Raw genomic sequence first — 24,253 nt, 5'->3', positions numbered from 1 at the left:
GCTCTACAAGGGAGTGTAAACCACCAGAGGGACTCAACCTGTGATCCCAATAAGACTTTGGGGGGGAGGTGATGTCATATATTCAACCAGCATTGTAACCCATGTATAAACTGACCTAAGTTGTACACTGTGAGAACAATGACCACTAGGTGAGAGACACTCCTAACCTGGACCTTCAGGTATAAAAGGGGAAGCTCCACCCACCTTCATCACTTGAGCGCTAAGGAATAAAGGACAGGTCACAGACTGACCTTCTCTCAAGCATGGGCCTCGTGTGCATTTATACTGTGTAGTAAGGACGTATCAGGGAGGGGAATTGGTTAGGAGAGAGTGAGCTGTGATCGGGAGAGGGTCATTTGGACACAGCACAGGAAGGAACATGGGGCACAGAGGATCGTACACTGATCTCAGAACCCGCCTGACTTTCCTTCCATTGAGTGCAGTAGAAATGTATTGTGGGTTCTGTTACCGGCGTGAGATCCGCCGACCAGATTTTCATTTCTGCTCCCCGCCCATGTGATGCCTAATGCCGGATGGTAAAGACTGAAATCCCCCCAATGTTGGATATGACGACAGGGATGGAACATTTTGCATCAGAGCATTGCTTACAAAATCTATCAAATAAAACACTGTCTTCCAAATCAGCATTCATCTCTCCCCTGCCCTCCTCATTTCCCCCTCTCCCGCTTCCCAGCTCAGGAAAATGCCCGTCTGACTCCCAGTATGACGGTGGGCTCATCTCGAAACGTCACAGACTTTGTAAATGCGATTCTATTTCATCCAGATGTGAGCAGCACTTCCAGGGACTCAAAGAGTGATCTGTGACTGGGAACTGGATCCACCCACAGAAACATGACTCCAGCAGTTTCAATCAGGAAGTACTGACACTGGTCATGGCTTCCAGACAGCTCCTTGACATTGAGGGCACTTTGTGTTTTAGGGTGAGCGGCTGCGATCATTAACACGATTCAGTTTGTTTATCTCACACCGAGTTTCATTGTATCACTGTATGTAAAACCACGCTGAACTGTCGCTGCAACAATGCAATCCTGCCACCATCCGGCAAAATCTCCAAAATGAGGAGCAGCTCTCAAATGCATATTTTCCTGGTCGTCTGCTGTCCGTGTACTTTACCTATAAGTTCAGGTTCCCCACATCACTTCCAAGACTATTCTGAAGAATGGGACAATAAGAGTGCAGAGAATTTGGCTTTGTGTTTCAGTCACTGGAGAGCACTTCAGACACAGTCTCAGCTCACTAAATTTGTTACGGAGTTTTGCAATGCCATCCTACAAAATGTGCCAAGAGCTGAGGGTGGTGATAGTGTGGGTATGTATCAAAGATTGTCTGCTGTGCACCCCTTATTGCATCTTGCTCCAAAGCTTTCTGAAAGAAGAATGGACATATCTCTCGATTCAAAACAACAGTCTGCACAAACAGGATTTAACAAAAAGCCTCTTAATGGAAGAAATCTTGATGTGTAATCAAAATTAAAAAACACAGCTGAAATATTTTTTTCAAATAACCACTTGGGAATTACTGAAAAGTCTCAGAATAGTTACACACTGCAATCGACCTCCATCCCTTGAAAGTGTCTAATAATCATCAACTCAGGCAAACTGTAACTTTGGACAAATTGTGCTAAATCACAATGTTGTAATGTGTGAATGATAATTATGGTAGTGCTTCCTACTGTGAGTAATAAATATTTCAACGGAGGGTGTGCAGTCGGCAGTGAGTTAGGTCCGGAGCAAAGTGCACTGGAATCTGGAGCCCCGCCCGTCCCCGCCTCCGCCTCCTCCCCCCCTCTCTCTCTTTCCACTGCCTCATGGACCGTAACCCTCCCAGCCAGGACTCACTTATTCCCCTCCGTGCTCCAACCCTGTTTGTCCTTCAGTCTGCTCGAGGTTTTGTCTCCCCGTGTAAAAGTCGACGGGACATACACGAGAGTACAATAATAATTCCCTGAGTATTGCAGTGAACTTCTTCGGGAAATCGCTGAACTGAGGGTGTTCGGCAGCTCAGTAAACACTGTAACTGAGAGCGGATTGAATCAGGAAGTGCTGAGAGAAAACATGGCCGCGAGTTTGGCTGAGGAGGCAATTTGTCCCATTTGTATGGATTTCTTCACCGATCCGGTTTTACTGGAGTGTGGGCATAACTTCTGCCGCTCCTGCATCTCACAGTGTTGGGAAAAGAAGGAGACAAACTCCTGCCCGGAATGTAGAGAGGAGTTTCCGGAAATAAACCTCAGGGTAAATCGGGTGGCAGCGAATTTGGCCGAGAAAGCTCGAAAATTAACTCTGAATCCGAAAGAGACGGAAAGTAAACATCACTGTGAGGAACATCAGGAAGAACTGAAGCTGTTTTGTGAAACTGACAAGAAACTGATCTGTGTGATCTGTAGAGATGCTCGGGAACACAGAGAGCACCGCTTCATGCCCATTAAAGAAGCTGTTGGAATCTACAAGGTAAAAGGGAACTGATTGGATCACCTGATTATTTTATCACATTTTCATGGTCTAACACTTTAATTCTGTGATTTTCTCTCCCAATTCCAGGATCGGCTGAAATCTTCCTTAGATTCTCTCACAGAGAAGAAATCGGAGGCTCTAGAGACGGAATTAAAACAGAAACAGCAGATTTCCGGAGTTAGGGTAAGGTCTCCCTGAGCTGATTTTCTGGGATCTCGGTTAGTTTTGTTCCCTCTATCGCGGTACATTAATTATGCTTCACATTTCATTTGGTAGGAACAGTCGAGCAGTCTGCAGACCCACATCACATCCGAGTTCACTAAAATGCACCAGATTCTCACTGAGAAAGAACAGCGTTTAATCCGGGATCTAAGGGAACAAGAGGGGAAGATTCTAGAAACAATGGAGAAAAACCTTCGCGAAATTCAAGAGAATTTAAATTCTATTCAGGAGGAGGTCTCAAAGTTACAGAAACAGATGGAGCAAGAAGACGGACTGATATTTCTGAAGGTGAGGATTATATTTCAGTTTAGTTCAGTGAAACTTCACACAGTCACAATATGATCGGAGATAGTATTGAAATAAATGCAGCATTTCCCCAATAATTCGAATCTGATTTAAACCGATCGATTGTTTTGTCTATTCCGGGGTGGATCTGCGATTATCACCGAACTAATTGGTCTCCCACAATATCTACAGAATCCCGGGAATACCCGCAACTCCTTCATCATCATCATCGGCGGTCCCTGGAACCAGGAGGACTTTCTCTTTGGGGCAGAGATTTCCAAAGATTCACAACCCTCTGAGTAAAGCAATCCCTCCTCATCTCAGTTTTAAATGGGCAGCCCCTTATCCTGAAACTATGATCCCTCGTTCTAGACTCTCCAGCCAGGGGAAACACCCTCTCAGAATTTACCCTGTCAGCCCCCTTCAGAATCTTATAAGTTTCAATGAGATAAAGAGGGTTCAGGCTTACCTGTTAGTTGTACTCCTGCAGTTCTGGTGTAAATCTTGTAAATCTTTTGGATACTTTCTCCTGTGCACCTATATCCTTTTTCTAATATCCTCCTTCTATCTGTGTGTCCACAGCATTGAGAGTTTTGAATTATCAGCAGCTTGTCACAATCTGGGAATCATTTATGTGGTCCGGATTTAGACAGTCAGTCGATCAACTCAGATTTGTGTTTTATTTATTTCAGGAGGAAACCCATCAGAAGCAGAGGTAGGACATGCTCTTTAATGCATAATTTGGTAAAATAACTCAGAAAAGTGTTTATGTTCAATTTGTAACCAATTGTTTGATATTTGCAGGATCAGTGATGACGGTTATACACTGACATTATCAGATGCCGCCCTGTCGATCGAAAAATTCACCGGTCCTTTACTGTTCACATTGTGGAGAGAAATGATGGACACCATTAACCCCGGTAAAACACATATATGTTCCTTTGTCCTGATTTATAACCTCATAATTTGATTCGTTATACCTAAAAATACAATAGAAAGTATCTTTTTAGTTCTAAGTAGTTGCAGAGGAACGTGCGTAAAAGCGGGCCTGAATTCAGAGAGTTGATAACCTGTGGAATTCCCTACCGCAGAGAGCTGTTGATGCCAGTTCATTGGATATATTCAAGTGGGAGTTAGATATGGCCCTTACGGCTAAAGGGATCAAGGGGTATGGAGAGAAAGCAGGAAAGGGGTACTGAGGGAATGATCAGCCATGATCTTATTGGTGGTATAGGCTCGAAGGGCCGAATTGCCTACTCCTGCATCTATTTTCTATGTTTCTATGAATGGAATTCATGAGTTATTGCCGCACTAAATCCACCTTCTAAAAAGCATCACCTTCAACTGGTCAGCTGAAACTGTCAGCTCCCCGAACATGACCAACACAGGGGACCGTCTGATCAACCACAGCCTCCAGAACCCAGCGATAATTTGCACACTTCAGCAAGAGGAACCCCTGCCCTTCCCAGCTTCACCTTTCCTCCTCTACAATACTCACCCTCTAGGCTTTGTCTGCCTGTTGGGGGAGGATGAGTGGTGAGGGGTATGCAGTCACTGTGGACATGGGCAACAAGCACCGGATTGTAATCCACTTCCTGAAAGTGTCACCGAGGCTTATTCCCTCAATTGTGTTGAGGAAACATTCCACTCGCCCTCGACAAATGTATTTTCTGCATCCATGGAGAGTATCAGGGTAGAGGTATGACAGTGGTGCATCACGTTGAATAACCGCAGGTGTTTTTTTCTCCACATGCGGCCCAGTCTGTTTGTTTGCATGGACCAGGCAAGAAATATCTGGAGGGTAAGATCTTGTCCAATATTTTCTATTCAGCATTTAGGAGTGATTTAGTTTCCTACGATGAGCACTGGTGGTGACCTTTCTTTTCATGTGCATTAACATGATTGTGACTAAGTTAAGTGAGTCTGTGTCCTTGTCTCCAGTACTAGGTGTCGGGGTTTCAGTAGGAGCAGAGTATGCACTATAATTAGGGTCTTGTAAAACTCGGTATGGAAGCGATTGGTTGGTGTGGGACCAGGTCATTACTTTCCCCCAGATTGCTCCGTCTGCTTGTCCTGTTGCCCTGTGTCCGCTGGGAGCTTGTCCCGTTGGGAGTGAAGAGCACAGTTTAGGTCTCCACCCATGGTCACTGTGCTGTCCATACGTGGGGCGAGTGTGAGTATTGCTGATGAGGTGAACGCGGGGACACCTGATTCAGGACACAGAACTGAAGCATCACTTTGGGTTCTGAGGTTATTCGAATTTCATTAGAATGGAGTGGCCTCCTTCTTCAGGAAAGTGTATCTCCAGAGCAATGGGAAGGTTCCTGTTGATTTTCCGTCCACGCCACAAACTCCGTTCCCTAGCCATTGACTCCAGCCCTCTCCCCAGTTCTGTCTGAGGCTGCACCAGAATGTTCGCAACCTTGGTGTCATATTTGTCCCTGAATGAGCTTTCGACCACATACCTGAAGCATGCATAAGACCACCTATTTCTACCTCGGTAACATTGCCCGTCTCAGCCCTTGCCTCGGCTCATCTGTTGCTGAAACTCTCATCCATGCCTTTGTTGCTTCTAGACTTGACTACGCCAATGCACTCCTGGCTGGCCTCCCACTTGCTACTCTACGTAAACTAGAGGTCATCCAAAACTCGGCGGACCTACATTGGTTCCCGTTACGCAAAGCCTCGATTTCCAAATTCTCATCCTTCTTTCCAAATCTCTCCATGGCCTTGCCCCTCCCTATCTCTGTAATCTCCTCCAGCCCCACAACCCCCCGAGATGTCTGCGCTCCTCTAATTCTGCCCTCCTGACCATCCCTGATTATAATCGCTCCACCATCGGTGGCCGTGCCTTCAGCTGCCTGGGCCCCAAGCTCTGGCACTCCCTCCCGAAACCTCTCCGCCTCTCCACCTCACTTTCCTCCTTCAGGACGCTCCTTAAAACCTCCCTCTGTGACCAAGCTTTTAGTCACCTGCCGTAATTTCTTCTTATGTGGTTCGGTGTCAAATTTTTGACTTATAACAATCCCGTGTAGCACTTTATTACGACGTTAAAGGTGCTATATGAATGCAAGTTGTTGTTGCAGAGTATGGAAGGTGTTTAACCCACAGGTATTTTAACCCCAATTTGTGGGGCATTAAACTAGGAACAGCATTCAATTGTACATTGAGGCTCCAGTTCCAGATTTAGTTCATTTTATTTTTTACATTACCACAAAATACCAAAGTGCTGAGATGGGTGGGTGTAATGTGTGATATTTTCAGAAGCTGTGACCTCCCTCCGTGGAAGTCCTGGTGTTTTCTGCTGTTGTCAGATCTTCGTTTCCTCCCCTCGGGGTCGCTCTTTTCTGCTGTTGAGAAACAGGAAATCGGTCGGAAAGGGGGATCTCAGTGAAAGCATCTCTCCCCCGATCCCCGGCGAGTCTCTCTCCCCCGATCCCCGGCGTCTCTCCCCCCGATCCCAGGCGCGTCTCTCCCCCCCGATCCCCGGCGAGTCTCTCCCCCCCGATCCCAGGCGCGTCTCTCCCCCCCGATCCCCGGCGAGTCTCTCCCCCCGATCCCAGGCGCGTCTCTCCCCCCGATCCCAGGCGCGTCTCTCCCCCCGATCCCAGGCGAGTCTCTCCCCCCGATCCCCGGCGAGTCTCTCCCCCCGATCCCCGGCGAGTCTCTCCCCCCGATCCCAGGCGCGTCTCTCCCCCCGATCCCAGGCGCGTCTCTCCCCCCGATCCCAGGCGCGTCTCTCCCCCCCGATCCCCGGCGAGCCTCTCCCCCCGATCCCAGGCGAGTCTCTCCCCCCGATCCCCGGCGAGTCTCTCCCCCCGATCCCCGGCGGGTCTCTCCCCCCGATCCCCGGCGCGTCTCACCCCCCGATCCCCGGCGAGTCTCTCCCCCGATCCCCGGCGAGTCTCTCCCCCCGATCCCCGGCGAGTCTCTCCCCCCGATCCCAGGCGAGTCTCTCCCCCCGATCCCCGGCAGGTCTCTCCCCCCGATCCCAGGCGAGTCTCTCCCCCCGATCCCAGGCGAGTCTCTCCCCCCGATCGCCGGCGAGTCTCTCCCCCCGATCCCCGGCGAGTCTCTCCCCCCGATCCCCGGCGAGTCTCCCCCCCCGATCCCCGGCGAGTCTCTCCCCCCGATCCCCGGCGAGTCTCTCCCCCCGATCCCCGGCGAGTCTCTCCCCCCGATCCCCGGCGGGTCTCTCCCCCCGATCCCCGGCGGGTCTCTCCCCCCGATCCCCGGCGGGTCTCTCCCCCCGATCCCCGGCGGGTCTCTCCCCCCGATCCCCGGCGGGTCTCTCCCCCCGATCGCCGGCGAGTCTCTCCCCCCGATCGCCGGCGAGTCTCTCCCCCCGATCGCCGGCGAGTCTCTCCCCCCGATCGCCGGCGAGTCTCCCCCCCCGATCCCCGGCGAGTCTCTCCCCCCGATCCCCGGCGGGTCTCTCCCCCCGATCCCCGGCGAGTCTCTCCCCCCGATCCCCGGCGGGTCTCTCCCCCCGATCCCCGGTGAGTCTCTCCCCCCGATCCCCGGCGCGTCTCTCCCCCCGATCCCCGGCGAGTCTCTCCCCCCGATCCCCGGCGGGTCTCTCCCCCCGATCCCCGGCGAGCCTCTCCCCCCGATCCCCGGGGAGTCTCTCCCCCCGATCCCCGGCGCGTCTCTCCCCCCGATCCCCGGCGGGTCTCTCCCCCCGATCCCCGGCGAGTCTCTCCCCCCGATCCCCGGCGAGTCTCTCCCCCCGATCCCCGGCGGGTCTCTCCCCCCGATCCCCGGCGGGTCTCTCCCCCCGATCCCCGGCGAGTCTCTCCCCCCGATCCCCGGCGAGTCTCTCCCCCCGATCCCCGGCGAGTCTCTCCCCCCGATCCCCGGCGAGCCTCTCCCCCCGATCCCCGGCGAGCCTCTCCCCCCGATCCCCGGCGAGCCTCTCCCCCCGATCCCCGGCGAGTCTCTCCCCCCGATCTCCGGCGAGTCTCTCCCCCCGATCCCCGGCGAGTCTCTCCCCCCGATCTCCGGCGGGTCTCTCCCCCCGATCTCCGGCGGGTCTATCCCCCCGATCCCCGGCGAGCCTCTCCCCCCCGATCCCCGGCGAGTCTCTTCCCCCCGAACCCCAGCGAATCTCTCTAATTTTCTGCTTTTTCTCCCAGTCTCTGTGTCCCTGGATGTGGAAACAGCGAATCGAGAGCTCGAGGTGTCTGAGGATCTGAAGAGTGTGCGATGGATCAGGACCCGGAGGAATCTCCCTGACACTGAGAAGAGGCTTACAGCCCGGCTCTGTGTGCTGGGATCGGAGGGATTCACATCGGGGAGACATTACTGGGAGGTGGAGGTGGCGGGGAATCGGGGCTGGAGTCTGGGAGTAGCTGCAGAGTCTGGGGGGAGGAAGGGAGGGGTCACACTGAGCCCGGAGAATGGATTGTGGACCATCGGGCGGTCTAATGATCAGATTATTGTAAACTCCTCCCCTCCATCCCCTCTCCCTGCCGGTGAGATCCCCGGGAAGGTGGGAGTTTATCTCAGTTACGAGTCCGGGACAGTTTCATTTTACAGTGCAGACACCAAGTCCCATCTCCACACCTTCACTGGGAATAAATTCACGGAGAAACTTTATCCTTTCTTCGGGCCTTGGGATGTGAACAAGTGGCTGAGAATCTGCTCCGGTTCCGATCCGGTTGTATAAAATGGGTGGTTCCTCGGGCCGGCCCGCGTCATCGATGACCTCACAATAACTAAACCCCATGCGGCTAGGGTCAGGAGCAGAGGTCAGGGGTCGGGAGTTAGAAAATGTAATTTCCAAATGATGCATTGTAAAATCCCAATGAGACTGTAAATACAACCCATACAAATATAAAATGTCAGGAGACTTAAATAAAAAGTAAAAGCCGACAGCAACTCCATCCCAGCCCTTTCTCATCACTGCCCCGCTCCTTTGTATTAAAAAGCAGGTTTAAGTTGTGCTCTGAAAATGAGCACATTCCTCAGGTATTCAGCACCACGCACCATTGGTGATGGGAAATACACAAACTATGTCTCTTCAAAAACACCGATGGTTTGGTAATCTTCGGTTTAAAGGGCTGAATGTTCACTTTTCCTGCCGTGCGGAGTGTAAAACTGGCGGCCCGGTTAACACCCGTTTTGTTCCCGGTGGTAAAAGTGAAAATTCACCCCAGAGCGTTTATCGTTCCCTTTCAGGTCATTGTAGTGCCGCTTTCAGCCGGGAGATGGTGATGGCGAGCTGTACAAAGATCTGTAAAGTTTTACAGCGCAATATCACCACCTGCTGGTGTAAATCAGTACTGCGGAAATACCAAAAAATGCAGAAACACTCGGCTGATTTGACAATTCAGGAAAGACCTTTCTTCAGAACTGAAAGATAATTGAATCAGAAAGAAGGACGTACAATAAACAACGGCTTGGAAAGCTGTGAGTAAAGCCCCTCACCTTTCTGAGTACATAACTTGAGCTGACCCTCCAGTGCAATACTGAAACAATCAGAAGGAAGGAGCTTGCATTCATATCGGTCCTTCAGGATCTCAAGACATCCCAAAACACGTCACAGCGCAGTGAAGTGCAGTCACTTATTTAGAGGCACCATCTTTAGTTTGAGTTGTTGGAGACCCTGTCTGCCTGTTCAACTGGATGTTAAAGATCAGGAGACACTATTCAAATAAGGGCAGGCAGTTTACCCATGTCCCGACCAACATTCCTTCTGCAATCAGTTGATGGATCTGGAGGAGTTGGGCAATGGAACATGCCCTTATTTACAAAGCTGACATGGTACGTTGGTGGGTTTTTCGGTGAATGATCTAAAAATTTACATCGGGATCTCGGTAATCTACAAGAAAGTTAGTGGGAGTCAGGCTGGGTTTAAATAAAATGAATAAATAGGATAAGTAGTTGTTATGTGGATGGCCAGTACCGGATGAAATTTACTGTTCCTGTATTGAGGTCAATTCAGGACACTAGGGGAATGAGTTTCATGTCTGAGACCAGCAGTGTCAGGTTGCCAACACTCGATTTCAAGGAAATGTGATCCGCTGAGCAGATTTTCCTTTCTGCTCAGATGACCCGGAATATCGGATGGTAAAGACGACAATCATTCCAATATTGGATATGATGACCCAAATGGAACATGTTGCATGATGGCAGTGCATAATAAATCTATGCAAAAGATAAATTTATTTCAGATCAGCATCGGTCTCTCCTCTGCCCCCGTCCCTCCTTTCGCCCCGCCCTTCCCCCACGTTCAGCACAATACCCATTTCTCTCAGTTTGATCCAAGGTGCAAAGTGAAATGTCATAGACAGTGAATTTAACACTATTTCATCGAGATGTGAGCAGCACTTCCAGGGACTCAAGGAGTGATCTATGACTGGGAATCAGGTCTGGAACCACCCACCGAAAAATGACTCCAGCAGTTTCAATCAGGAAGTACTGACACTGGTCATGTCTTCCAGACAGCTCCTTGACATTGAGGACACTTTGTGTTTTAGGGTGAGCGGCTGCGATGATTAGCACGATTCAGTTTATGGATTTCTATCTCACACTGTGTGTCACCAGACTGTGGTCGGCAGCAAGTTGGGTCTGGGGCAGTGTTGGGCAAAATACGGCCCGCGGGCCATATCCCGCCCGCGAAGTTATTCTATTCGGCCCGCTGGATGGGACAGAAGTAGTACGCGAGCAGGAGCTCGAGCTGCACATTCGTCTATCCACTTTCACTTCTGATGGGTCAGAGACAGACCTGAACTGCAGCCAAGGAAAAGCCATAGTTATACTTCATTCAAATTAATAATTCTAGTGTAAGGGGAATAGACAGGCGTTTCTGTGGTCACAACTGAGACTCCAGGATGGTATGTTGCCTCCCTGGTGCAAGGGTCAAGGATGTCTCGGAGTAGCTGCAGGACATTTTGGAGGGGCAGGGTGAACAGCCAGTTGTCGTGGTGCATATAGGTAGCAACGATATCGGTAAAAAATGAGATGAGGTCCTACAAGCTGAATTTAGGGAGCTAGGAGTTAAATTAAAAAGCAGGAACTCAAAGGTAGTGGTCTCAGGATTGCAACCAGTGAAAGTGCTAGTCTGGTTCTGGGGGAGGTGGGACCAGTACAAAACGGACGGTCTGCACCTGGGCAGGACCGGAACCAATGTCCTAGGGGGAGTGTTTGCTAGTGCTGTTGGGGAGGAGTTAAACTAATATGGCAGGGGGATGGGAATCAATACAGGGAGACAGAGGGAAACAAAAAGGAGACAAAAGCAAAAGACAGAAAGGAGATGAGGAAAAGTGGAGGGCAGAGAAACCCAAGGCAAAGAACAAAAGGGGCCACTGTACAGCAAAATTCTAAAAGGACAAAGGGTGTTAAAAAAAACAAGCCTGAAGGCTTTGTGTCTTAATGCAAGGAGTATCCGTAATAAGGTGGATGAATTAACTGTGCAAATAGATGTTAACAAATATGATGTGATTGGGATTACAGAGACGTGGTTCCAGGATGATCAGGGTTGGGAACTCAACATCCAGGGGTATTCAACATTCAGGAAGGATAGAATAAAAGGAAAAGGAGGTGGGGTAGCATTGCTGGTTAAAGAGGAGATTAATGCAATAGTTAAGAACGACATTAGCTTGGATGATGTGGAATCTATATGGGTAGAGCTGCAGAACACCAAAGGGCAAAAAACGTTAGTGGGAGTTGTGTACAGACCTCCAAACAGTAGTAGTGATGTTGGGGAGGGCATCAAACAGGAAATTAGGGGTGCATGCAATAAAGGTGCAGCAGTTATAATGGGTGACTTTAATATGCACATAGATTGGGCTAACCAAACTGGAAGCAATACGGTGGAGGAGGATTTCCTGGAGTGCATAAGGGATGGTTTTCTAGACCAATATGTCGAGGAACCAACTAGGGGGGAGGCCATCTTAGACTGGGTGTTGTGCAATGAGAGAGGATTAATTAGCAATCTCATTGTGCAAGGCCCATTGGGGAAGAGTGACCATAATATGGTGGAATTCTGCATTAGGATGGAGAATGAAACAGTTAATTCAGAGACCATGGTCCAGAACTTAAAGAAGGCTAACTTTGAAGGTATGAGACGTGAATTGGCTAGGATAGATTGGCGAATGATACTTAAGGGGTTGACTGTGGATGGGCAATGGCAGACATTTAGAGACCGCATGGATGAACTACAACAATTCTACATTCCTGTCTGGTGTAAAAATAAAAAAGGGAAGGTGGCTCAACCGTGGCTACCAAGGGAAATCAGGGATAGTATTAAAGCCAAGGAAGTGGCATACAAATTGGCCAGAAATAGCAGCGAACCTGGGGACTGGGAGAAATTTAGAACTCAGCAGAGGAGGACAAAGGGTTTGATTAGGGCAGGGAAAATGGAGTATGAGAAGAAGCTTGCAGGGAACATTAAGATGGATTGCAAAAGTTTCTATAGATATGTAAGGAGAAAAAGGTTAGTAAAGACGAACGTAGGTCCTCTGCAGTCAGAATCAGGGGAAGTCATAACGGGAAACAAATAAATGGCGGACCAATTGAACAAGTACTTTGGTTCTGTATTCACTAAGGAGGACACCAACAACCTTCCGGATATAAAAGGGGTCAGAGGGTCTAGTAAGGAGGAGGAACTGAGGGAAATCCGTATTAGTCGGGAAATTGTGTTGGGGAAATTGATGGGATTGAAGGCCGATAAATCCCCAGTGCCTGATGGACTGCATCCCAGAGTACTTAAGGAGGTGGCCTTGGAAATAGCGGATGCATTGACAGTCATTTTCCAACATTCCATTGACTCTGGATCAGTTCCTATGGAGTGGAGGGTAGCCAATGTAAACCCACTTTTTAAAAAAGGAGGGAGAGAGAAAACAGGGAATTATAGACCGGTCAGCCTGACATCGGTAGTGGGTAAAATGATGGAATCAATTATTAAGGATGTCATAGCAGTGCATTTGGAAAGAGGTGACATAATAGGTCCAAGTCAGCATGGATTTGTGAAAGGGAAATCATGCTTGACAAATCTTCTGGAATTTTTTGAGGATGTTTCCAGTAGAGTGGTATATTTGGACTTTCAGAAGGCTTTCGACAAGGTCCCACACAAGAGATTAATGTGCAAAGTTAAAGCACATGGGATTGGGGGTAGTGTGCTGACATGGATTGAGAACTGGTTGTCAGACAGGAAGCAAAGAGTAGGAGTAAATGGGGACTTTTCAGAATGGCAGGCAGTGACTAGTGGGGTACCGCAAGGTTCTGTGCTGGGGCCCCAGCTGTTTACACTGTACATTAATGATTTAGACGAGGGGATTAAATGTAGTATCTCCAAATTTGCGGATGACAATAAGTTGGGTGGCAGTGTGAGCTGCGAGGAGGATGCTATGAGGCTGCAGAGCGACTTGGATAGGTTAGGTGAGTGGGCAAATGCATGGCAGATGAAGTATAATGTGGATAAATGTGAGGTTATCCACTTTGGTGGTAAAAACAGAGAGACAGACTATTATCTGAATGGTGACAGATTAGGAAAAGGGGAGGTGCAACGAGACCTGGGTGTCATGGTACATCTGTCATTGAAGGTTGGCATGCAGATACAGCAGGCGGTTAAGAAAGCAAATGACATGTTGGCCTTCATAGCGAGGGGATTTGAGTACTGGAGCGGGGAGGTGTTGTTACAGTTGTACAGGGCCTTGGTGAGGCCACACCTGGAGTATTGTGTATAGTTTTGGTCTCCTAACCTGAGGAAGGACTTTCTTGCTATTGAGGGAGTGCAGCGAAGGTTCACCAGACTGATTCCCGGGATGGCGGGACTGACCTATCAAGAAAGATTGGATCAACTGGGCTTGTATTCACTGGAGTTCAGAAGAATGAGAGGGGACCTCATAGAAACCTTTAAAATTCTGACGGGGTTAGACAGATTAGATGCAGGAAGAATGTTCCCAATGTTGGGGAAGTCCAGAACCAGGGGACACAGTCTAAGGATAAGGGGTAAGCCATTTAGGACTGAGATGAGGAGAAACGTCTTCACCCAAAGAGTGGTGAACCTGTGGAATTCTCTACCACAGAAAGTTGTTGAGGCCAATTCACTAAATATATTCAAAAAGGAGTTAGATGAAGTCCTTACTACTAGGGAGATCAAGGGGTATGGCAAGAAAGCAGGAATGGGGTACTGAAGTTGCATGTTCAGCCATGAACTCATTGAATGGCGGTGCAGGCTAGAAGGGCCGAATGGCCTACTCCTGCACCTATTTTCTATGTTTCTATGTTTCTAGTCAGAGTAGAAATAGCAGGATAGCTAAGATGAATATGTGGCTTGAGTGGTGCAGGAGGGAGGGATTCAAATTCCTGGGATATTGGAACCGATTCTGGGGGAGATGGAACCAGTACCAACCAGACGGAATGCACCTGGGCAGGACTGGAACCAATGTCCCAGGGGGAGTGTTTGCTAGTGCAGTAGGGGAGCAGTTAAACTAATATGACAGTGGGATGGGAACCTATGCAGGGAGACAGAGGGAAGTAAAATGGGAGCAGAAGCAAAAGATAGAAAGAAGATAAGGAAAAGTGGCTGGCAGAGAAATCAAAGGCAAAAATCAAAAAGGGCCACATTACAGCCAAATTCTAAAGGGACAAAGCCTGTTTAAAAAACAAGCCTGAAGGCTCTGTGCCTCAGTGTGAGGAATGTTCGTAATAAGGTAGACGAATTAACTGCGCAGGCAGCTATTAACGAATATGAAATAATTTGGATTACGGAGACATGGCTCCAGGGTATCTGGGTGTCATGGTACATCAGTCATTGAAAGTTGGCATGCAGGTACAGCAGGTGGTGAAGAAGGCAAATGGCATGTTGGCCTTCATAACTAGGGGGTTTGAGTATAGGAGCAGGGAGGTCTTACTGCAGTTGTACAGGGCCTTAGTGAGGCCTCATCTGGAATATTGTGTTCAGTTTTTGTCTCCTAATCTGAGGAAGGACATTCTTGCTATTGAGGGAGTGCAGTGAAGGTTCACGGGATGGCAGGACTGACATATGAGGAGAGACTGGATCGACTGGGCCTGTATTCACTGGAGTTTAGAAGAATGAGAAGGGATCTCATAGAACAATGTAAAATTCTGATGGGACTGGTCAGGTTAGATGCAGGAAGAATGTTCCCAATGTTGGGGAAGCCCAGAGCCAGGCGTCACAGTCTAAGGATAAGGGGTAAGCCATTTATGATCGAGATGAGGAGAAACTTCTTCACTCAGAGAATTGTGAACCTGCGGAATTCTCGACAGCAGAGAGATGCCAGTTGATGCCAGTTCATTAGATATATTCAAGAGGGAGTTAGATATGGCCCTTATGGCTAAAGGGATCAAGGGGTATGGAGAGAAAGCAGGAAAGGGGTACTGAGGTGAATGATCAGCCATGATCTTATTGAATGGTGGAGCAGGCTCGAAGGGCCGAATGGCCTATCGTGCACCTATTTTCTATGTTTGTATGTATATTTACAGTTCTATTTCACAGCACTGATTTACAGAGACCAGAAGATACCACAACATTTTCAACTTTTATCTTTGCTCCATTTCTAAGCAGTATCAAACACACGTTCTGTATGTAAAATAGTAGCTGACTACTATCTGAATTTTGTTTATGCAACCTTCATGTTTGTGTAATGTTGGCTCCAATTGTTTTCACGCACGTCCCTTTAAATTTGCTTCCCGCCCGGCCGCGATTGGTGGAAGGTTGTTGGGCGGCCCCCAACAGCTCACCAAAACTTGTTAAGTGGCCCTCCAACACAAATAATGTCCCAGCCCTGTCCCAGAGTGAGCTGTGAGCTGCAGGAACCCGGGGACCTTGCTGCCTGTAATGTTGCTCCACAGGCGGAAGGTGGCGCTACACCGCCGTGTCTCAGGTGGATTGCCGCTGTCCGGGTCACTCCAGCTGCTTTACCACCATGGCCATTGGCCACACTTCCCCAGGGGCCGCCAGCTTCACTCACTCTCGGAGGGAGACAGATGGAGCTTCCTTGAATGAACAATTGCTGAGTCTGTTCAGCGAGCTGGCTGTGTGAGATTCAGAGGCTGAAATAGAAAAGCATCATCATCATAGGTAGTCCCTTGGAATCGAGAAAGACTTGCTTTCACTCATAAAATGAGTCCTTAGGTGGCTGAACAGTTCAATATGAGAATCACAGTCCCTGTCACAGATGGGACAGCTGTTGAGGGAAGGGGAGGGTGGGGCAGATTAGCCGAACGCTCTTTCCGCTGCCTGCGCTTGCTTTCTGCATGATCTCGGTGATGAGACTCGTCGTGCTCAGTGCCCTCCCGGATGCATCTCCTCCACTTAGGGCGGTCGTTGGCCAGGTACTCCCAGGTGTCGGTGGGGATGTTGCACTTTATCAAGGAGGCTTTGAGGGTGTCCTTGTAATGTTTCCTCTGCCCACCTTTGGCTCGATTGCTGTGAAGGAGTTCCGAGTAGTGCGCTTGCTTTGAGAGTCTCGTGTCTGGCATGCAGACAATGTGGCCTGCCCAGCGGAGCTAATCGAGTGTGCTCAGTGCTTCAATGCTGGGGATGTTGGACTGGTCGAGGACACTAATTTGGGTGCGTCTGTCCTCCCAGGGGATTTGTAGGATCTTGCGGAGACATTTCTCCAGCGACTTGAGGTGTCTACTCTACATGGTCATGTCTCTGAGCCATAGATCAGGGAGATTATTACTCCAGCCCTGTAGACCATGAACTTGGTGGCAGATTTGAGGGCCTGGTCTTCGAACACTCTTTCCCTCAGGCGGCCGAAGGTTGCACTGGAGGCGGTGTTGAATCTCGTCATCAATGTCTGCTCTTGTTGACAAGAGGCTCCCGAGGTATGGGAAATGGTCCAGGGCTGAGCCATGGATCTTGATGACTGGGGGGGAATTGCAGTGTGTCGAGGACAGGCTGGTGGAGGACCTTTGACTTACAGATGTTTAGCATGAGGCCCATGCTTTCGTACGCCTCAGTAAATACGTCGACTATGTCCTGTTCAGCCTCTGTATGTGCGCAGACGCAGGCGTCATCTGCGTATTGTAGCTCGGTGACAGAGGTTGGGATAGTTTTGGATCTGGCCTGGAGACGGTGAAGGTTGACACACATCCAGTGACAATGATCTTGTCAATGGTGAGTTCTGAGCCCAACCTTATCAGATCTGTCTCATTTTAATCGGTGTTTAACTGCAGAGCAGAGGGGCGCTGCAGGGTGAGTGAAGGCGACTGAAGAGCGGGGAGGAGGGAGTTCGGGGAACGCCTCAGAGCCCCGGGAAAGACCGGCTTTAGAAAGGTCCAGAGTCCAAATCCATCAATGGGGGTTCCGGTGGACACTCGGGGACATTTGCTGAGAGTCAGTCTGCTTCTGATGGTAAGTACGCGGGCCGGATGAACCTGTTCCAGGGTCTGATCCCACACCCCTACTGTAAACAGATGTTTCCCCTTACCATCCAGATGCTGTAATTTTTCCCCATTTGCTCCTCACAGCAGCGCACATCTGGGGCATTAACAGAAACCTCATTGGCTGTAATTTACTGACTGAATTTAATCTAGTCTCCTCCTACAATACTAAACTCTCTTTAAATAGCAGATATTGCCACACAGACCAGAGGTTTATAGATTGAAATGACTGATATATTTAGCTGAAATTAAACAGTGGTGTGAGACACTCAAATTTGGCAAAGTCCAACGGCGTGATTTATGTAAAAATAGTTACCACGATAAAGTTACCAGCGGCTCAGTTGACTCTAGTGAGATTATCGGGAGATGCACTATATAAACCAGTGGAATTCAGCCTCAAATCCCTGGGCTGGGACCTCCCACCCTCCCTCTGGCAATTACTGGGCAGGGCTGGGGGAGCGAGGGGAAATTTGGGTCTGGGAGCAGTCCATCTATTTCACCGCCCATTGGATGTCCGACCACACACGGACAGGGCGATTGAAATCATATTGAAAGGTCAGAATTACTCCGGTTTTAAATAAAAAACAATATATTGCTGATGCTGGAAATCCCAAATATCAGAAAATGCTGGAAGCGCTTAGCGGGTCAGGTGGCAGTTAATGTTTCAGGTTAATAACAGAGTTAATATTTCAGGTTAATAACATTTCAAATATTGAAATGTGACTACCGAGCAGCGTCAACCTTCTGTGCTTTCCCGGGTTTCTTCTGGGGTCGGGGGATGGGACTCGGAGGGAGGGAGCAATCATCAGGAGAGGGAGGGACATTAATTGGGAGAGGAAGGGGCCGTGATCGAAGAGAGAGGGGCAGTGATCAGAAGAGGGAGGGGGCAGTGATGGGGAGAGGGAGGGGGCAGTGATGGGGAGAGGGAGTGGGCAGTGATGGGGAGAGGGAGGGGGCAGTGATGGGGAGAGGGAGTGGGCAGTGATGGGGAGAGGGAGGGGGCAGTGATGGGGAGAGGGAGGGGCAGTGATGGGGAGAGGGAGGGGCAGTGATGGGGAGAGGGAGGGGCAGTGATGGGGAGAGGGAGGGGCAGTGATGGGGAGAGGGAGGGGGCAGTGATGGGGAGAGGGAGGGGCAGTGATGGGGAGAGGGAGGGGCAGTGATGGGGAGAGGGAGGGGCAGTGATGGGGAGAGGGAGGGGCAGTGATGGGGAGAGGGAGGGGGCAGTGATGGGGAGAGGGAGGGGCAGTGATCAGAAGAGGGAGGGGCAGTGATGGGGAGAGGGAGGGGCAGTGATGGGGAGAGGGAGGGGCAGTGATGGGGAGAGGGAGGGGCAGTGATGGGGAGAGGGAGGGTGCAGTGATGGGGAGAGGGAGGGGGCAGTGATGGGGAGAGGGAGTGGGCAGTGATCGGGAGAGGGAGGGGCAGTGATGGGGAGAGGGAAGGGGCAGTGATTGAGAGAGGGAGGGGCAGTGATGGGGAGAGGGAGGGGCAGTGATGGGGAGAGGGAGGGGCAGTGATGGGGAGACGGAGGGGGCAGTGATGGGGAGAGGGAGGGGGCAGTGATGGGGAGAGGGAGGGGGCAGTGATGGGGAGAGGGAGGGGGCAGTGATGGGGAGAGGGAGGGGGCAGTGATGGGGAGAGGGAGGGGCAGTAATGGGGAGAGGGAGGGGGCAGTGATGGGGAGAGGGAGGGGCAGTGATGGGGAGGGGGAGGGGGAGGGGCAGTGATGGGGAGGGGGAGGGGGCAGTGATGGGAGAGGGAGGGGCAGTGATGGGGAGGGGGAGGGGGCAGTGATGGGGAGGGGGAGGGGGCAGTGATGGGGAGAGGGAGGGGGCAGTGATCGCGAGAGGGAGGGGGCAGTGATGGGGAGAGGGAGGGGCAGTAATGGAGAGAGTGAGGGGGCAGTGATGGGGAGAGTGAGGGGACAGTGATGGGGAAAGTGAAGGAGCAGTGATGGGAAGAGGGAGGGGGCATTGATGGGGAGAGGGAGGGGGCAGTGATGGGGAGAGGGCAGGGGCAGTGATGGGGAGAGGGCGGGGGCAGTGATGGGGAGAGGGAGGGGGCAGTGATGGGGAGAGGGCAGGGGCAGTGATGGGGAGAGGGCAGGGGCAGTGATGGGGAGATGGAGGGACAGTGATGGGGAGAGGGAGTGGGCAGTGATGGGGAGAGGGAGGGGGCAGTGATGGGGAGAGGGAAGGGGCAGTGATTGAGAGAGGGAGGGGCAGTGATGGGGAGAGGGAGGGTGCAGTGATGGGGAGAGGGAGGGGGAGTGATGGGGAGAGGGAGGGGGCAGTGATGGGGAGAGGGAGGGGGCAGTGATGGGGAGAGGGAGGGTCGGTGATGGGGAGAGGGAGAGGGCAGTGATGGGGAGAGGGAGTGGGCAGTGATATAAGAACATAAGAACATAAGAATTAGGAAATCCTCCTGGATGATGATAAAGACCATTCCCGGGGAGGTTGTTGGTATTCCTGGGATTCTGTAGATATTGTGGGAGGTCGATTAGTTCAGTGACAATTGCAGATCCGAGTAGATAAAACAATCTGTGACCCTCCTGTGAAGCGCCTGTGGACCTTTTACTGCATTAAAGGCGCTATATAAACACAAGATGTTGTTATCCCACTCCCGGCCAATCACAGCACACACCCCTCACAGGGGCAAAGACTGAGGGTCGTTAAACATTCAATATTTAAACCCAACCGGCAAGTTCCGAGCGCGAGCCGCTTTAAGAACATATAAGAGCAAAAGAATTAGGAACAGGAGTAGGCCAACTAGCCCCTCGAGCCTGCTCCGCCATTCAATAAGATCATGGCTGATCTGGCCGTGGACTCAGCTCCACTTACCCGCCCGCTCCCCGTAACCCTTAATCCCCTTATTGGTTAAAAATCTATCTATCTGCTACTTGAATACATTCAATGAGCTAGCCTCAACTGCTTCCTTGGGCAGAGAATTTCACAGATTCACAACCCTCTGGGAGAAGAAATTCCTTCTCAACTCGGTTTTAAATTGACTCCCCCGTATTTTGAGGCTGTGCCCCCTAGTTCTAGTCTCCCCAACCAGTGGAAACAACCTCTCCGCCTCTATCTTGTCTATCCCTTTCATTATTTTAAATGTTTCTACAAGATCACCCCTCATCCTTCTGAACTCCAATGAGTAAAGACCCAGTCTACTCAATCTATCATCATAAGGTAACCCCCTCATCTCCGGAATCAGCCTAGTGAATCGTCTCTGTACTCCCTCCAAAGCCAGTATATCCTTCCTTAAGTAAGGTGACCAAATCTGCATGCAGTACTCCAGGTGCGGCCTTACCAATACCCTATACAGTTGCAGCAGGATCTCCCTGCTTTTGTATTCCATCCCTCTCGCAATGAAGGCCAACATTCCATTCGTCTTCCTGATTACCTGCTTCACCTGCAAACTAACTTTTTGGGATTCATGCACAAGGACCCTCAGGTCCCTCTGCACCTCAGCATGTTGTAATTTCTCCCCATTCAAATAATATTCCCTTTTACTGTTTTTTTCCCCAAGGTGGATGACCTCACATTTTCCGACATTGTATTCCATCTGCCAAACCTTAGCCCATTCGCTTAACCTATCCAAATCTCTTTGCAGCCTCTCTGTGTACTCTACACAACCCGCTTTCCCACTAATCTTTGTGTCATCTGCAAATTTTGTTACACTACACTCTGTCCCCTCTTCCAGGTCATCTATGTATATTGTAAACATTTGTGGTCCCTGCACAGATTCCTGTTGCACACCACTAACCACCGATTTCCAACCCGAAAAGGATCCATTTATCCTGACTCTCTGCTTTCTGTTCGCCAGCCAATTCTCTATCCATGCTAATACATTTCCTCTGACTCCACGTACCTCTATCATCTGCAGTAACCTTTTGTGTGGCACCTTATCGAATGCCTTTTGGAAATCTAAATACATCACATCCATCGGTACACCTCTATCCACCATGCTCGTTATATCCTCAAAAAATTCCAGTAAATTAGTTAAACGTGATTTCCCCTTCATGAATCCATGCTGCATCTGCTTGATTGCACTATTCCTAGCTAGATGTAACGCTATTTCTTCCTTAATGATACTTTCAAGCATTTTCCCCACTACAGATGTTAAACTAACCGGCCTATAGTTACCTGCCTTTTGTCTGCCCCCCTTTTTAAACAGAGGTGTTACATTAGATGCTTTCCAATCTGCTGGTACCTCCCCAGAGTCCAGAGAATTTTGGTAGATTATAACGAATGCATCTGCTATAACTTCTGCCATTTCTTTTAATACCCTGGGATGCATTTCATCAGGACCAGGGGACTTGTCTACCTTGAGTCCCATTGGGGAGAGGGAGAGGACACTGATCGGGAGAGGGAGCGGGCATTGATCAGGAGAGGGAGGGGGCATTGATCAGGAGAGGGAGGGGGCAGTGATGGGGAGAGGGAGGAGGCAGTGATGGGGAGAGGGAGGAGGCAGTGATGGGGAGAGGGAGGAGGCAGTGATGGGGAGAGGGAGGGGCAGTGATAGGGAGAGGGAGGGGCAGTGATGGGGAGAGGGAGGGGCAGTGATAGGGAGAGGGAGGGGCAGTGATAGGGAGAGGGAGGGGCAGTGATGGGGAGAGGGAGGGGCAGTGATAGGGAGAGGGAGGGGCAGTGATAGGGAGAGGGAGGGGCAGTGATCGGGTGAGGGAGGAGGGCAGTGATCGGGAGAGGGAGGAGGCAGTGATTGGGAGAGGGAGGGGCAGTGATGGGGATAGGGAGGGGGCAGTGATGGACAGAGGGAGGGGGCAGTGATGGGGAGAGGGAGGAGGCAGTGATGGGAAGAGGGAGAGGGTGGTGATGGGGAGAGGGAGGGGCAGTGATGGTGAGAGGGAGGGGCAGTGATGGGGAGAGGGAGAGGGCGGTGATGGGGAGAGGGAGGGGCAGTGATGGTGAGAGGGAGGGGCAGTGATGGGGAGAGGGAGGGGCAGTGATGGGGAGAGGGAGGGGGCAGTGATGGGGAGAGGGAGGTGGAAAGTGAAGAACTGTGAGAGTGAGGGGTCGATCAGGAGGTGACTGAGCAGGGCTGGACCAGTCTCTGTAGTTGAGCTGGAACATAGGAGGTTAGGGACAGGAGTGAGCTATTCAGCCTCTCGACCTGGTTCGATCAATCAATGAGATCATGGCTGTTCGGTATTCCATCACTGCGTTGGTTCCATAGCCCTTAATATCCTTGGTTAGCAAAAACCTATCGACCTCAGATTTAAAATCATTAATTGATCTCGCATCTGTGGCTTTTTGTGGGGGAGAGTCCCAGACTAGTACCACCCTTTGCATGAAGAAATATTGACTTTAACTGCTCTCCTGAATGGCTTCACACTAAGCTTATGTTCCAGGCACCCCGTCCCGTTCCCCCATCCACCACCCCCCCAGTGGAAAAAGATTCCATCAATCAATTGTATTCAAAGTCACAAAAACCGGCATCAAATCATTCATTGACCTTCTGTATGCAGGGGAATACGAGCCTATTTTATGTAATCTCTCCTCACAATTTAACCTTTGGAGCACTCGTTCCAAGGTGCCCTGCCCAGAACTGTACACAGTACACCAGTTTTAGGGCTACCTTATCAAAGTCCTCAAAGCTTTCTCGCCTTTATGTTCTACCCGTCTGGTTATAAATACTGACAGTCCATGAGCTTTTTTGATTACATTTTGTACCTGACCACTACATTTTAGTGATGTGTGTACATGGACCCATAACTCTATTTGGACCTCCACTGAGTAACATTCTAGTCGATTCACTTATTCATTTTTCTATTATTTTCTTTTTACACATATACATACATGCAGTTACTAATTTGTTTATTCATACTTATAGTCAACATACATACAATTGGAATGAGCTTACAAGGTAAAGTAAACAGCTTAGCGAAAAGACTGATGGGAACAGCACTGATCAGCTTGACGTTTTTATCAGTCGACTGTCGCTGAACAAAACACAATGTAAAAACATGAATCACAGAACTTGGAAAGGGAGGAGTTTCATATCTCGAGAAAAACAAGATTTAGGTGGGGCTGGAATTCATGCAACCATAGAAATTAGACTGATAAGGGAGCTTCACTGGACCATGTGCCACAATAACATCTCTTGTAAAAGGTGATTGTCAGCGGAAAGTAACAGAAGGTGAGGGAGGGTGTGAGATCAGAAGTGACAGAGAAATTGATTGACAGATCCGAGGGAAGCTCCATAGGTTTGAAAGAAATGGTTTAAGAAAGGGACACCAGCATGGATTGAGTATAGAAGAAGACAGAAGAGAATTCACGTAATTCAGACATTCAGAGGCGAATACGGGCCTGTGGCACAGCCAAAGGGTGCAGACAACTCTTACTATAACTTTTCCAAAAGGACAAATGGGGTAGTATAATTCTTAATTATAGTGTGTGAACTGCTGTTTAAATACAGTAATTGTATTGTTCCTTGCTGGGGTTAATACATGTTTAACCACTGCCACCAATACGCATCATTTCGAATCAAAGATCTCACAAAGAGATTCTTGCAACTGGTCCAAAATGGATGACCTCACACTTACCTGCATTGACACCCATCTGCCATAGTATTGTCCACTCACCTAATCTTTCTGTCATGTATTCAACCATCATTGTAATCCATGTATAAACTGACCTAAGTTGTACACCGTGAGAATACTGACCACTAGGCGGTGAACTTGTGGGAGACATTCCTAACCTGGACTTTCAGATATAAAAAGGGAAGCACCACCCATCTTCTCCACTTCAATGCTGGCGAATAAAAGTTACTGGTCACAGAGTAACCTTCTCTCTAGTATGGGCCTCGTGTGCATTTATACTGTATAGTAATGACATATCATTGGCGATGAGAAACTGGGATTTAAACCATGTGAGCATGGCCACTAGCAG

At 49.9% G+C, this 24,253-nt stretch overlaps 1 protein-coding gene across 1 annotated transcript; it reads left to right on the top strand.

Annotated features, from left to right (window-relative positions):
- Positions 1-1,815: 1,815 nt before the first annotated feature.
- On the top strand, positions 1,816-8,861 carry LOC139229630 (zinc-binding protein A33-like). Its single transcript, XM_070861145.1, has 6 exons — positions 1,816-2,471; positions 2,562-2,657; positions 2,751-2,984; positions 3,674-3,696; positions 3,786-3,901; positions 8,117-8,861. Exons 1-6 carry the CDS (start codon positions 2,076-2,078, stop codon positions 8,647-8,649), a joined length of 1,398 nt encoding a protein of 465 aa, XP_070717246.1. The 5' UTR covers positions 1,816-2,075; the 3' UTR covers positions 8,650-8,861.
- The last annotated feature ends 15,392 nt before the right edge of the window (positions 8,862-24,253 follow it).

Source organism: Pristiophorus japonicus, chromosome 19 (assembly GCF_044704955.1).
Source record: "Pristiophorus japonicus isolate sPriJap1 chromosome 19, sPriJap1.hap1, whole genome shotgun sequence".
Lineage (NCBI taxonomy): Eukaryota > Metazoa > Chordata > Chondrichthyes > Pristiophoridae > Pristiophorus > Pristiophorus japonicus.
The sequence above is the reverse complement of the archived record's forward strand: the minus strand, read 5'-3'. Positions and strand labels throughout refer to the sequence as shown.

Coding starts and splice junctions, on each gene's coding strand:
- LOC139229630 (XM_070861145.1), top strand. CDS start 2,076: ATGGCCGCGAGTTTGGCTGAGGAGGCAATTTGTCCCATTTGTATGGAT. Junction 2,472..2,561: donor AAGCTGTTGGAATCTACAAG/GTAAAAGGGAAC, acceptor TCCCAATTCCAG/GATCGGCTGAAATCTTCCTT. Junction 2,658..2,750: donor AGCAGATTTCCGGAGTTAGG/GTAAGGTCTCCC, acceptor TTCATTTGGTAG/GAACAGTCGAGCAGTCTGCA.